This window comes from Protomyctophum bolini (assembly GCF_963924005.1).
Source record: "Protomyctophum bolini genome assembly, chromosome: 15".
In the NCBI taxonomy this organism is placed as follows: domain Eukaryota; kingdom Metazoa; phylum Chordata; class Actinopteri; order Myctophiformes; family Myctophidae; genus Protomyctophum; species Protomyctophum bolini.
In genome coordinates this window covers 28766307-28782413 of record NC_137876.1, presented here as the reverse complement: position 1 = coordinate 28782413, position 16107 = coordinate 28766307, and the positions used below count along the sequence as shown (strand labels likewise).

General features: G+C 42.4%; 1 protein-coding gene across 2 annotated transcripts in view; it reads left to right on the top strand.

Moving 5' to 3' along the window:
* gfra4a (GDNF family receptor alpha 4a) overlaps nt 1-16107 on the top strand; it is a 156113-nt gene that overhangs the window by 128758 nt on the left and 11248 nt on the right. For both annotated transcript variants that reach the window (XM_080783215.1, XM_080783216.1), the window contains exons 4-6: nt 4812-5151; nt 6575-6684; nt 8193-8327. In XM_080783215.1, the coding sequence (XP_080639341.1) occupies nt 4812-5151; nt 6575-6684; nt 8193-8327 (585 nt within the window). The remainder of the gene's footprint in view (nt 1-4811; nt 5152-6574; nt 6685-8192; nt 8328-16107) is intronic.

Below are 16107 nucleotides of genomic sequence, written 5' to 3'. Positions count from 1 at the left end.
CTGCGTTGTTGTAGTTTAAACAGAGAGATGTGTTGTGTGAGCGGTGACCACGCTGCGTTGTTGTAGTTTAAACAGAGAGATGTGTTGTGTGAGCGGTGACCACGCTGCGTTGTTGTAGTTTAAACAGAGAGATGTGTTGTGTGAGCGGTGACCACGCTGCGTTGTTGTAGTTTAAACAGAGAGATGTGTTGTGTGAGCGGTGACCACGCTGCGTTGTTGTAGTTTAAACAGAGAGATGTGTTGTGTGAGCGGTGACCACGCTGCGTTGTTGTAGTTTAAACAGAGAGATGTGTTGTGTGAGCGGTGACCACGCTGCGTTGTTGTAGTTTAAACAGAGAGATGTGTTGTGTGAGCGGTGACCACGCTGCGTTGTTGTAGTTTAAACAGAGAGATGTGTTGTGTGAGCGGTGACCACGCTGCGTTGTTGTAGTTTAAACAGAGAGATGTGTTGTGTGAGCGGTGACCACGCTGCGTTGTTGTAGTTTAAACAGAGAGATGTGTTGTGTGAGCGGTGACCACGCTGCGTTGTTGTAGTTTAAACAGAGAGATGTGTTGTGTGAGCGGTGACCACGCTGCGTTGTTGTAGTTTAAACAGAGAGATGTGTTGTGTGAGCGGTGACCACGCTGCGTTGTTGTAGTTTAAACAGAGAGATGTGTTGTGTGAGCGGTGACCACGCTGCGTTGTTGTAGTTTAAACAGAGAGATGTGTTGTGTGAGCGGTGACCACGCTGCGTTGTTGTAGTTTAAACAGAGAGATGTGTTGTGTGAGCGGTGACCACGCTGCGTTGTTGTAGTTTAAACAGAGAGATGTGTTGTGTGAGCGGTGACCAGCTGCGGTCCGCTCTAGATATTGTTTTTATTTCTTTTTCCGCCTCTACCACTGGTTATTGGATATAACGAGATCATATTACATTAAGAAAAGTGCTTTTCCGGAATTCACCTTTAAGGCAGTTAGTAATGTCTTGTTGTGAGTTAAGGGAAACAGTTCAAACAGACCCCTGTTCTTTTTCCAGCACTCTTGCTCCACAAGAAACCAGCCTAATTAAATATTCACACATTAGGCTTAGGCTGAAACACATTCAGAGGTTTGACTCATTCAACATTTACCCCATATTCATGTTCTATTCATTACATTGGGGCCCATTGCATATAAACATCATCTTGGTTTCCAAAACATAGAGAGAAAGAGCATGTTTTAAGTTCAGGGACAGAGACATGAGAGAAAGAGAGAGATGGATAAGCAGTCAGTGTTCAATAGTGACTCCAATTAGGGCATTGGAATAATTTGCTAAACATTGATTCAGATTTGGTTCACTCAAAACACAAAGCAAGGATGAAGAAAATTCTACCTCTTTTTTTGTGTGTAAGTAGGGCACAGTATGACAGTCCCTAATTCAAACCAAGCCATAGGGGGTATAAGAATAATGCATAACCTTCTGAAATTCACTGGTATTCCCCTTAAACATACATTAGCAAAGGGGTTCTCAACCCGTGGGTCGCGACCCCTCAGGGGGGTCGCCAATTTCTTTTTTTTAAATATATATATATTTTTGCAACTGAGTGGCTGGAAAATGGAAATTAAGAGTTTACATAGTACGTGGTGCATGCATAAACTTTCCTTAATGATTATATCTGTTTTCAGTGTTCATTTATGATGTATTTTCTCTATTATTAAGGTTATTCTTGCAGTCAGTGTGCATTGGTGGTGGGGAGGAGGGCGGGGCGGGGGTCGTGAGACATGGCCAAAGCATTTCCCGGGGTCCCTAGCCAAAAACGTTGAGAACCCCTGCATTAGCAGACACTTGTGTCTTACTTGTATAACTGTGATGTGACAATAAAGATGATGAATCTGGTTCTCATGCTGTGTATTCAAACGACAATTTCACACAGACAATTTAATTGTTTGAATGCAAATAATGCAAACATAGTCATAGTAGGCCTACATAGTGATGTGGTGCTAGCAACAATACAACGCAACAGATACTGCACAGTGCACAGGGTAGAATGCAACACAGAATGACAAAAATAATAATCTTCAGTCAAATTGTTTAGAGGCTTCTTCAAACAAACGGGTACAGAAAGGTACAGAAAGAGAATCACGCACATGTGACCCTTTGTTGTGCAGATGTCTCCCATATGCAGCCACTGATCAACTCTGGGATCTCCTGCTATAACTGCACAAACACATCTATTATAGAACACAAGAATAACAAGAATACATATAGAAAATTTACATATACGTACTGTACAGAGGAACACCAACGAGCCCTCACCCAAGGGCCTTGTAGTCTGAATTGACTCATCAGTTCAATTCATCAGTTAATTAAAATTGCCAAAGTAGAATAGTATATGTAACCAAGTTAACTATACAAGTACAGTTAAAACAAACAAGGGTTTTAACTAGCTTCTGTACACAACAAATAACTAGTATTCTAGTACAGTGCTGTATGTGTTCTCCCTAGATGACAGATATGGTGGTGGAAATCCAAATCATGAATTGTTTTTTAATCTCTAGTATAGGTCTTATCTCCTTGTTACTAGTATACTTGTACAGTATATGCTCTTATAATACATGGATGATTGAAATGATGTATTGTATAGTATATTCATACTGCACCCAAGATTAACCACTTTAAACTTGGTGTCTGTAGTTTGGGCACATTATCCCTATTATTCCTTTTATGGCATGACTAAAAGGTTTAAGTGGTTAATATGCGGGTTCTTGTATGGTTTCTAATGTGGTTCATATTCAGGTCACATCTTGTGACATGCATGGTCAAAGGTTCACGCATAATTACTGTAGGTGCCAGCTCAGTTACTGTACTGTTGTTGCTGCACGTATATATGAACCCAGGGGGGCATTTACACACATTATGATAAAACACGTGTAGTAGATTTACTTACTAGCCTGTAAATCTGAATGTCAGGACCTCTTTGACATCTTACTTACTTGCAGCTGAAGAGGACTGATTAGTGAGTAACAGGAGGTCAGAAGGATCACGCTAGTGCAGCTGTCCTGGCTCTGCTGACAATTTACAATTTAGGCATTTAGCAGATGCTCTAAATTCAGAGCGATTTCAGAACAAAAAGCATGGCAATACGTCATATACATAAAAAGTAGTTGTCATGAATCATAAGCTAAGGACTTAACAGTGAAATATGATCTATATAATGAAACTATGCATATTAATAATAACTATGTCTACATAAAAGGCTACAGTATAAGTCTACATAAAATGCTATCTATCTAAGTTACATAAGTTGACATTAGTATAGAGATCATTATGTTTCAGTGTAGAATAAATGTTGATGTGAAAAACGAGAGCCGCAGCCACACATTTCGGCAAAAGCTGCCACTATGTTCCTTGAACTTGTTTTAGACAATAATTAACATCTCCCCATGTTTTGTGTACTCTCTTTGCTATATTATGCCAATTAAGGGTTGATTGATAATATTGTGACCGAGCCCCATCTGTCTCCACACTGTCCTGGTGACATAAGCCATGCACAGGATTATGTTTATGTATACAATATATGACTGTACTGTTATGTATACTCTGTACAGTTATAATTATATATATTATATTATATATTATTTTAATTACCCCATTTTATAGATATTTTACTTAAAGCATGCACCTTACGGCTGTTATTTGAACTGCCCCATTCCACTACTATTTTAACCATTATACCTTATTAGACCGGTGCCCGGCTGTAGAGCACAGAGTCAGTAACGATGGAAGTTGGAGCCGAGCCTGGGCTGCCTGTGGGGGTGTGGAACACGTGTGTCGGATTTGATGTCGGAGGGGCTAACGGTTCTCGAGTTACGTGGATTACAGCCGTACACACGTACAGACAGCCGTACAGAGACATGGTACATTTATAGATAAGATGTATATACAGGGCCATGCACTGCCCATCGCCCATATATTGATAGCTGACCTATTTTTCTGTTTCTTTCTCTACCTCTTTCTACCTTTCTTGAACTGCAATGATGGTGCTGTGAGAAATAATTTCACCTACTGTACTCTTTACAACAATGTGACAACAATAAAGTTGAGTTGGGTTTTCCCTTTTCTTTTTTTTACCACCTACCTACCCCAAAATCAGAATCACCTTTCATTGTCACATCATCGAACAATTACAGGGGGTAAAAGAGTCTGTGAAATTATTTTAGTGCAAGCTCTAATCATACAGGAGGAGGTTGAATAGGGACAGAGAATAAAGAATAAAATAACAGAGTAAGTCAAATAAGAGGAAGGCACAGTCAAATAAAAATAATATGCAAATTCCGGGTAACATGAGGTGCATGATAAAAAAATAATAATGGCAATGGATAATAGCACAACAAAAGGCACAAATGCCTCTTGTGCAGGTGGAAAATATATTCAGCATGTAAAAATAGCAGCAGGTACAAAGTCAGTTTCATGTCTTATGATTAAAGTGACAAGAAATTAGTAACAGCTAGACCATCAGTTATAATCACATCAAGTAGCAGCTTGGAGGTATACAATCATGGTTTCATGTGCATGATTAAAGTGGCATGGTTACATAAATGCGAAGCAGGAATTTATTCAGGTGACAAAAGCAGTAGAGGTGTTACTGAGACCTTTTCATCATGTGTGAGTGGAGCCCTGTGAGGTCCATGTGTACTTGAAACCACTAGCACCGCCAATGTAAATGCTGACAGGCTCTCTCCTCGGCCACCTGAAGTCCACCATCAAGAATGAGGTTGTTCTCCTGGCACCATATACAGTGTCACATTAAAATGATTAATTTAGTAAATATATCCCATTGTTCATTTTCACCAGAGTCGGAAGTAACCACAGTCAACCGCTGCCTGGATGCAGCCAAGGCGTGCAACATTGACGAGACGTGTCAGAAGCTTCGGACGGAGTACGTGTCGTCGTGCATCCAGCCCTCGGCGCGCTCGGGGCCGTGCAACCGGCCCAAGTGCAACAAGGCCCTGAGGAAGTTCTTTGACCGCGTGCCACCGGACTACACCCATGAGCTGCTGTTCTGCCCGTGCACGGACACGGCGTGTGCAGAGCGACGCCGGCAGACCATCGTGCCGGCCTGCTCGTATGAGGAGAAAGAGAAGCCCAACTGCCTGGCTCAACTCCGCGTCTGCAGGGCTGACTATGTTTGCAGGTACCGTAGGAGGGGAGGGGTTTGTGATAGGGTCTACTGTCTACATCCATTCATTCTTCTGTCCATCCATCCATCCCTCCGTCCATCATTTCATTATTTAATTGCCATTAGATTTATCCATGACTGTTGCTCATAAGCTGATATATTATTGTACATTTTATCCACTATTGTGTGTGATGTGTGAAATTAATTTCTCTGGTGATAATTAGTGGAATTGTATTGAGAATCTCACAATGTGGGGCTGCTTTGTTTGCAAGACAGTATTGTTAAACCACATGTAATTTTTTGTGGTTCATAGTCATCACATGCGATGCATGCCTCACTTCCCTGCCAAACTGGTATTTGTTGCCAAAACTGTAGCCAGACTGATCAAACTATTTGTTCATCTGAACCAGCTGTTCACGGTTAAGATAATGCTTTATTGCCTTAACGGATTCCATGTTGCCAGGTGTAAATATACAGAGGTTATAAAAGGTTTTGCTGTGACTATCTAAAGGCCTCCAGAGAACCACCAGGCCTTGTCTCTCTTGACAGGGAATGCCAGCATCTAATCTAGTTCCACCTCAAATGTCAGGAAGACACAGAGCTTCATCTGCCAGAGCTATTGATCCTACATCAGTCCTCCTCTTCTCTCCTCTCCCTTCAGTTTGCTGCCCATTCACGATACTTTCACACGCATGCACGCACACACGTACGCACACTCACACATACACAACAATGGCTTCACTCCTCACATGATGTACTTTTGACACATTATGACAGTGCACTGACCAATAAGAGATGTTGAGATGTGGGGCTGCTTGCAATGCATCCTGAGTTAATCTCTCGTTTGCAAATGCCAGTTGTAACAGCCAGGGTGTGATGATGATGATCATGCCATATGTTCATATAGAGTAGTCTTTCAGGACGAGGGACTGACGGTGGGCTGCCGATTGATAGGGAGGGTCCGAGGGTGGGTGATATACTGTGGTAGGGTAGGGATGAGGGGGGGGCTGCGGGTGGATTCCATTATCCAGCCAATTCATTTGCCTAATCTGGAGGCACTCAGCCAGAAGTCAGCAGCATACCGAAGCTGTAGCCCCCTGACTTTGCCCCTCATTACAGCCTTTTCAGCCTGGCAGCCTTCCAGCCTTCCAGTAAATGACTGACTGCATGGGGTACACCTGGGAAGTGAGCGTGCGTGCGTGCGTGCGTGCGTGCGGAGGGTGGGAGGGGAGAAAGAGTGATGAGTGGAGTTCAGTGATGCACCAACAGTGTGAAGAGGAAGAGAGACTGGGTAGCTAGCTACTATAGGGTGGGTGGGGCACTCACGCAAACCCACTCAAGGAGTGGGAATGGCTTGGTGCTTGGTGGCACACGCACTTGGCTCTCAGCGTTGGCCAAGCACGAGTAAATGATGGATGGCATGTTATCACTCCCACAGGTCCCGCTGGGCTCAGTTCCAGTACGACTGCCAGCCCTCTGAGAAGGCTGCCAGCGGCTGCAAGCAGGACAACTATGGTGCATGTCTCCTTGCATACACTGGACTGATAGGTAAGGAGTGAATCTCTCTCAATGGTGTTTGATTGGTGCTGGGGTTGGTTGGTTGTATTCACCCTGCTGGCTTGGAATGTAATGGCTGTGTATCTCATAAAAGACAATTATTATTTTTATATATTTTTTTTTACATTGTGCGTTGGTGAAGAAAGACAAGGTGGAATGACGTGAAAACTGAGTTGTGATTCAGAACTCCGGCTGTTTGTGTGTGGCCCCGCTGGCCTGTGGCCAGCAGAAGTTTGTGACGTTTCTGTAAAAACTATAAAAAAAATATTAATAAAAGATTGTAATAATACATTTGTATACCCAACTACCCATCACCTGGAGGCGATGGGAACAATAATGGCTCCAGAGAGTGAGGGGAAGGTGGCATAAAACTGGAGCACCAAACAGTCATGCAAAAAATGAATCAAGGATTGTCACGAGCCGTGCAGCTCAATGATCGATGGAGTCAGCGTCAGGGCACTCATCCAACTCCTAGGCATTATAAGCAGCACAATTACAAGCATCGACTGCTGTTTTGGGATGAATTATCCCTGACACATACGGCTGAGCCTGGCGAGAGCGAGCGGCTTAGCAAACGTTGGCTCATTGTAGTTGTAATTAAATAAAAGATTGCATTGTGCACAAAAAGGTTGATAAGAACCCTTGGGTGAGTGAGAGTGAGTCTGAAGACAGACGAGGGGAAAAAAATGAGAGAGAATGAACGAGAGGAATGCGTGAGAGAGAAGTGATTGGCCTTTGCAGACAGCTCAACTAAGTGAAACTCAGGGGGGTTTTGTTGTTTAGAGCTCTGAGATCCAGAAAAATCGAAGGAGGTAAAGTAGACCAGAAACCTTTGTGTGGGCACTGCAGCAATTGCAGCAATTGTATTTCCCACAAACCACCTCTAAGAAATACAAGCTACAAATCTGTATTACCATTCCCAAAGAATGGCTGCCAAATAATTTCCTTTCATCAAAAAGGTGGAGAAAAAGCTGCGGGCATAACGGAAATCTGAGGAGTGTCTATTGACCGCTCATGGACTTGGCCCTGGGGCCAGCTGCACTTATCAAAGCTCATTAAATGTCTGCCTCAGTGGATCCGTGAGTCAGAAAAATAATGTGAGAGTAAAAAATACAGGACAAATACCCAGATAAGTGCCAGATAAGAGCTTTACACTTCGGCTTGTAAGGTGACAATGTGTTTGGGGGTTTGACGTTTTGTTATACGGATTTCCAATGGGATTGAGAGGTCAGTAAGAGGGCATTATGAAAGCATCCATGCAAAAGCTACCAGCTGGCGTGGTCACCTCATTTTGTGTGCCAGTGTCCCTCTTGTGTATCTCTTTGTTTCCCTGTCTGTCTGTGTCTGTTTTTCTCTGTGCTTCTGTTTCTTTCCTTCTGTCTCTTTCTCTCCATTTCTCTCTGCTCTCCTCAAGTACGTGACTTTGTGTCTATTTAGTTATTTATTTTTGCTGTCTCTCTCTCCCTCTCTAACCTTCTCTTTGCCCTCCTGTCCTCCAGGAAGTACAATAACTACTAACTACCTAGACAACTCTACATCCAATGTGGGACCCTGGTGCTCCTGCACCGCCAGTGGCAACCACCGGGAGCAGTGCAACGACTTCCTGGCTTTCTTCCATGACAACGTCTGCCTGAGTGAGTAACAGCAAAACAGTTTTGAAACAGGATTGTGTGCTTTAGAGTAATCTCTTGTATGTATGGGTGTCATGTGGGTTTCGCCACTGCCCCTTAAGGAGATATAGACAACATTCAGTGTTGATGTTTGCAAGAGGTGTTGCAAAACAGATTCAAATATGGCTCCAATCCACTAGAATGCAAGCTTCAACCCAGCAGGCATCGGTGGTCGATCAGAACCATCAGGAAAAATAATCTCGCCAACGGTGGTGCTCACCGTCACCTCTTGCGGCCAGCGAGCACCACCGTTGTGACCGATGATTCCTCCTCAGCTAGAATCCGAGCTTCAAGCCAAATCGGCGGTCATCCGGGGGTGGTGACTCACCATAACGACTTCAACAATAAGCACAAGCAAACTACTTCACATGAACGATGTAACCAGAAGATTTGGTGGGGGATATATAAAGCTGAAAACAAGTTTGTGACTATGTATCATGTCCACTCTCAGGTTCCCGTCTCTCGCGGGGAGCATGTGTTTCGGTTGGAATCCAGCAGCAGCAGTTTGCTGCACACACACACACACACACACACACACACACACACACACACACACACACACACACACACACGTCCCGAGTCACAACACCTACTCAAAACACCCCAGAGGCAGCCAAAGGTAGTGTCTGAAAACACCCCAGCATCATTATACAGGGGATGATAGAGGGAAAAAGTATAGTATATATATATATATATATACATATCCATCCATCCATCCATCCTTTGGGTGTACAGAGATTGGATGGCCCTCAACAAGGTCCCCCTCACCCCACTCCCGCAGGTAGAAAATGTGAAAGGTATATCAAAATTGACCATTGTCCAAAATATTTTTTTAGGGCTGAGGAAAGGTGATATCCCATTTAATGTCTCAGATGAATATGGGCTCTGTGCGTGCGTTTTTGTCTCTTTCTTGAGCCTCGACAGACAAGCTTCACCACAGGGAAGCATTGTGCTGATGAGAGGAGAGAGCCTTATCTGCATCCTTGTGTTCTTCAGTCCTCCTAAAATAAATGACAAGAAGCCAACTGTAATTATTGTATTATATGACACATCCTTGAGTGACTGACATCAGTACAAATGTTTGCCCTGTAAAACGTTTGCTGTATAATGCTGTGGCATGCCCTCTACTGGTATACATCCAATGACACAGAGACACACACACACACACACACACACACACACACACACACACACACACACACACACACACACACACACACACACACACACACACACACACAAATCTTTCTGGTAAAGACATGGATAAATAAGAGAATACTCACTCTTGCAATTGAGTGTGACCCTTCACTCTTTTAAATGACTAGAACAGTGACATCACAATGATAGTTCACAATGACCATTACTACAGCTTTGAACAGTACACACCTAAAGATCCATCATTTGTATTTATTCAGCCTGTTAGCCACTTCAACTCTAGTGTCCCTATTCAGAGCATTTCATAATAGCCCAACATTCTGTGAAAATAGGCAAACGTTCAGCAAAAACGTGTAGATCGTCTGTTTCTGGTGAAAAAGTGTGCACACTTAAAGAGGTTAGGTTATTTGTGATTGCCAAAAGTGTATTATTATGAATGGCAATGGAAAGGGCCTGTGTGAGTGGCAGGATGAAGGGCAGACCAACACAACATTGAAATGCATCTAGCTGCTGTCACACAGAATTGGATCAGACAGCAGAACAGCTGTATGTGTTTAGTTGATTGAATACATAATGTGTCAATTCTGTTACAAAACATAATTCATACAGTAGCAAGCTGTTAGGCAGAGTCAACACACTGCTGCTGTTAAACACAAAACTGTAAGTTTAGATCAAATAATAATACGTCACATCACGACACGATGAGCTTGCAGACCTGCTGTTTCGTTTCGTTTAGAAAATGTGTTTTGTTCCGCTTTTTGTATTACTTAATTTTGTATTGCCCATTTTGTAGGCCTATATCAAACCAACAGAAAATAGCAATTCTGTGAGACATTATGCGGCTGCCACAATAGAAAACTAAGACAAAAATCTTAAACATTATACACACATATACTGTATATAGAATTCCATTCCAATTCATTAATTGATACATTTAATTTCCTCTCCGATATATTCTTTAATGCTGTTCGGATCACAGTGGCCTGGTCAACTATTCAAGGCCCGAGCACTGCACAGCAGTGCGAAAACATATTGAAATCGCAATGATCAATATTATTCGTAATAACTTTTTGAGGCGCTAAACGTACTCGAAAAGTTGCGTAACTTTGCACACACACCACACAAGTAGCGAAAAATTACGTATTTCAATCATCTCAAAAAGGGACGTGGCCTAATGGCTCAATAGCGCCACCTACAAAAGTTTGTGCTTGAAGCCCCACAATATGGTTTCTACATGTATGCAAATTGGTACACACCTGTATCCGACTTACAAAAAAGTATCTTGGCGCCTGGAAGCCAAACCTAACAGGAAGTCAGCCATTTTGAATTTATTATTGCAATTTATGTCATTTTCACATGTCACACTTTAACAAAGTCCTCCTGGCAGGATGATCAGTTCCAAATCAAACTTGCTCAACTTACACAAAAGACCTCAATGATGAAAAGATATCGAAAACGTGAGTTTTCGTAAAATGGTGTGACCGTAGCGAAGCGTCAAACAACAACACCAAACAGGAATTGAAAATAACTACAAGATCAAGTATTGAACTGATTGTCGTCAGACTTGGGGGTGGTGTCTATCATTTGCCATAGCTTTTGAACAGTTTGTCGTAGAGAGTTATGAGTCACCTCACTGACTTGACTCGGTTCAAAATGATGTCCTTAGAGTTACTTAGCTCTGCTCCCAGTTCTGATTGGTTGACATGCACAGACCCGGTCATTGCTGCTTGCAGCTTTCATTTGGAATTATAATTAGAAGCCTCATGATCCACCCCATATATCTTGATAATGTTGTTTCCACCTTTTTCAATGACATGCCCAAAATAGGGAGGCCAGGATGAATGTGGTTAATGCCATCAAAATTGTTTGTGGGGCAGCTGTGTCTCAAGTGGTAGAGCAGCCCTCTGGGGAACGTTTTGTGTCAAAGTGTCCTTGAGCAAGAAACTGGACCCGTAACTGCTCCCAAAAAGCAGGCTGGTGCCTTGCATTCATCGTAAAGAATAAGTTACAGCCGCTGAGACCAGAAATATGACTCTACTTTCAAACCAACATTGTCTGAATTCAGAAAACATCTGTATTTGTGTGTGGTTATTTATGACAAGTGCGTACGATCACAGGAGACCGCCAGCCTGAGCCATAGTAGTGCTGGTGGCAGATTAATGACATTACAATGACAACACTTAATAAACTGCAGCTGGTATCTTGCTGTCGCAAAAAAGAGAATCCTTGTGTTGCGTAGTAGTTTATGTTTGTCATGTTGTCAGATTAATATGATCAAAGACAAATGTCCCACAAAAGTAAGTGTGTGTGTGTGTGTGTGTGTGTGTGTGTGTGTGTGTGTGTGTGTGTGTGTGTGTGTGTGTGTGTGTGTGTGTGTGTGTGTGTTTCGCTCAATGACACCAAAAGGAATATCCTACTACTGTTGTGTCAGACTTTGATATAAATTAAATCATCATCTTTGTACTATGTTTCTGCAATATTACAAAAGTCATTGCGGATTACGCCCCTTAGTGATTTGAACAATTATATGGTAATCAAAACATTGATCTTTTCTCTATGTATACAGTAGATGCCGGAATCTGTGTCTGACTGTCTGTGTCTCCACTTTTTTACTGTATGGAGATCTATTGCTGACACAATAGAGTTGACTTATATCACAATACAGTGCCGATGTCATGGATTGGCATCTTAACTATTCCGAAAATCATAGTACATACAGAATGATGTCGATATGTGAATAGTGGTCTTCAAAGGACAAAAACATGTCTCTCACACACACACACACACACACACACACACACACACACACACACACACACACACACACACACACACACACACACTGGTATAGCCAACACACACACACACACACACACACACACACACACACACACACAACACACAACCATGCATATTGACCAAGTGTAAACAGGACACAAAAATAATAATAATTTAAGCACAGAAGACAAAAAACAATATAAATAACAAAAACAAAAATAAAATAAATACAATTATAAGTTGGGTTATTCGAGTTCAAAAGATAGTCACAAATTATGTTAGAAAAGAACGTTTGGAACGTTGTCATACATCAACCTCTATAAATGATATACTCCTTTATAGACAATTCTATCATTATGAGAAAGAAAAAAACCCAAACACATATACTCACTGATTCTTGAGACGTACTATAGGTTAGTGTAAGTTGTGTGGTGTGTTTTGAGTAGATCTTTGTATTATGCCGTACATGCACCATGCAGTGACCAAGGTGGATGTGAACTGACATCACAGGCTGGCAGTACAAGATCCATATTGGGAGCCCCACCATTTCCACGTGGCATTTGATTTTTATTTTTTTTGCTGTGTGGGACTGGGTGCACAACCTTGTAGTCTGACTGACTTCATCCCTTTGTCAGAACATTTTACATTCATTATATTCCACACCCCATGTTCCTCTCACTAATTCCATCTTATAATAGTAATTCATATACTTTAAAATTTGCCTATTACTCAATGACAAATTAAATGAATGGCATCCTCTAATATTGTCATTCTCTAAGTAACAGCCTTAAAAAAAAAGAACAAATTACTTCCATAACATCTATTAGTGGACAATTTAGCTCTGATATCAGCAAAGTATTTAGTCAGAGCCAGTGTCGTTTCTCCAGCAGTAGCTGCAAATCTCATTTTCTAAAAACGAAAACTCCTTATGCGCAGCCTGCATCTGGAGAGCTTTCTCTGGGTTCGTAAACAAGACAAGCTACTCAGCCATGTTGACTGTAAGCTCCTCAGAGACCTGAGGAAACAAACCTCAGCCTGACTATCCTCATTTCTCAGCACAGGGATCCACAGAGGAAAAACCTTCTTCCACACTCGGTCTCGCTCTCTGCGCAAATGGATTATCTCGGTTGAACGGCTTTCGGCATAATATACGAACGTGATAATAAGGACGAAGGCGTTTCTAATGGGAGAGAAGATTTACAGACCAATGGCGTGCATTAGCAGCGTGCTCCCACTTGGAGTTCAATCCCGTTTTGCCAGATTAGGGCAACGTTGTCAGGATGGTGAAGGTAATGGTGATGGTGTAATGATTCAGCAATCGCAAGTACTTTCATATGAATTGATAATTGTGGAAGACCTGCACTGGAAGAGTTTGCAAACATGTTTTTCTTATGCTAAGAAAAGATCAAATTTAATTGCACCCCAAGGGCAAATTCTGTTGTTACAGCTATTAACAGAATACATAAATAGAACACAACAGAAGGATCGAGAGATCAGCATCTCAATATAATACAGACATCTCATCTCATTAATAATCTCTAAATATGAAAGCCATCTGAGGTGAATGTTCACATTACTGTGTATCACTAGTAATAGTCCCACTTGTGAATTTTATTTCTTTTTGGAATGTGATGAAGTTGTCAATTCAAAATTGTAAAAACACAAGGCAGCAGCACAGTGTGTATATTAATGTGCGTATTAGTGTGTGTTTGTGTGTGTGTGTGTGTGTGTGTGTGTGTGTGTGTGTGTGTGTGTGTGTGTGTGTGTGTGTGTGTGTGTGTGTGTGCGTGTGCGTGTGCGCGCGTGCCCAAAGTGAAAAGGTCATAACCAGGAGGCTTACAGTGCTTTGCAGCTGTGAACGTTTCCTGTGGAGAGGAAAGTAAAAATACAAAATAATGTGGAGCTACCCAACCTCTTTGTGAACGGCAGGAAGTCAAAAGCCGTTTCAGAAGTGTCATCAGTGGCAGTTCAACCTGCAACTGAGACTGAATGGTTAACATTTTAAAGTTTGCAGAATGATATTTGTTATTTTGACTATATATATATTGTGTGATGCTTGATTAAAGTTGTTAATTGACTGTTGACTCCATTGAAGGGAGCAACTTCTAGCTGTGGGGTGTGTGGGGAACATGCCAACAGTGGGAGGGTTTTGTTTAGAGAACTCTTGACTTTGATTATATTATGGGAATCATTTATAGAGTAGTATGTGACACTTTAAAATGTGTGTAATGCTTATGAATGATTTGTGATGTCTCTGGACATTGATGCACTGGTTCGATTGTGGAATCAATCCGGGGTTGGTTTGGTCTAAATGGGAGGGGCCTAGCCTTTATAAGGAGCACCTGCCACTGCCCAGCGATCAATGTAGGATTGTAGGGAGCAGAGCAGACCTTCAAAGAGCCAACCTGGCCAGTGGGCTGTAAATACCTATTTTGTGTTTGGTTTGTCTGACTCTGAATGACCATTGATTTTGCTAAAGGATTTGCCATGAGTGCCTTTTTTGGAGTATTTTAAGAGCTAGTGTAGGCCAATTTTGGCCTACACTACCTTCACTCAGACCAGAGTGTGACACATGCTGACGAGCTTCCGTCCAGCTCCCACGGGGTCTCATTAATAATCAGCTCAAACTGAATTGAAAAGTTCAGGGTTAATTGTGGTTAATTGTGTACATGTGTGCCTCATTGAAAAGGTGGAGCACCTCTTGCCTCTCTCACCACCTCCTGATCAATATTCAGGAAATAAATAGTGCCTGCCAAAATGTGTTACTCGTGTAATCACAACGTAGCAAAGTTATTAAATGTTTTAATAATGCCTGATGCGTCTCCTACTGAGGAAATGGCTCCTGTTTCAGAATTAAATCACCGTTTATGTCATTTAAATGCAACCTCACCTTTTCATTCAGTGGCATTTTGTTGTTTTACAAGTTAAGCGGGCAGTGTTTTCTATGGCGAGCCGCCAAGCCCGGTTTTGCTTTTGAGCACTAGGGCCCCATTTGCTTACTTGCTTGCTGAGACAGGACTTCAGCTGCCCTTTGATGACTCTATAATTGAGTGTAATTTGGTTTGCTGCCGCCAAACTAATGAGGTGGACAGAGAAAGAGAATAGTGCTGGGAAGAATGCAGTCCTTTGCAACCGGAGGAGGAGGAGGCAGAGAGGAGGTGTAGTGAGGGGGGCGTTAAAAACATCCCTTTTTAAAGTGTGTGTGTGTGTGTGTGTGTGTGTGTGTGTGTGTGTGTGTGTGTGTGTGTGTGTGTGTGTGTGTGTGTGTGTGTGTGTGTGTGTGTGTGTGTGTGTGTGTGTGTGTGTGTGTGTGTGTGTGTGTGTGTGTGTGTGTGTGTGTGTGTGTGTGTGTGTGTGTTTTTAAAATAGCTGTCACCGGTAGCACTTACCTCCTCATCACAGCAATAATAATAACCAAATTGTTATGCAGAAAAACAGGCAGGCAGTCATCTCTGGACTGTCTGCACTGTCTTTTCCCCGAAAGCTTGAGTGTGTTGAGGGGAGACAAAAAAAAGAAAACAACAACAGAGGACAGATGGAGGTTAAACGCATTTTCCCCCAATTATTTTAAATTGTTTTGTGTATTCTGTGAGTTGATTGTAGAAACAAAAAGGAAAAGGGTGTTTGGGGAGGGGGTGAAGTGCAGTGAAGGCAGGGAGGAGTTGTGCAGGAGGAGAGAGGGGACGGGGATGGACTCATCCGGTCTTCTGGAACGCCCGCCCACACTGCTCCACCGCTCCACCATCCCCAGCTGCAATCAACCGAGGATGTGTTTGCTCTCGTATAGCTCCAGGGAGAAGAACCCGTGGGG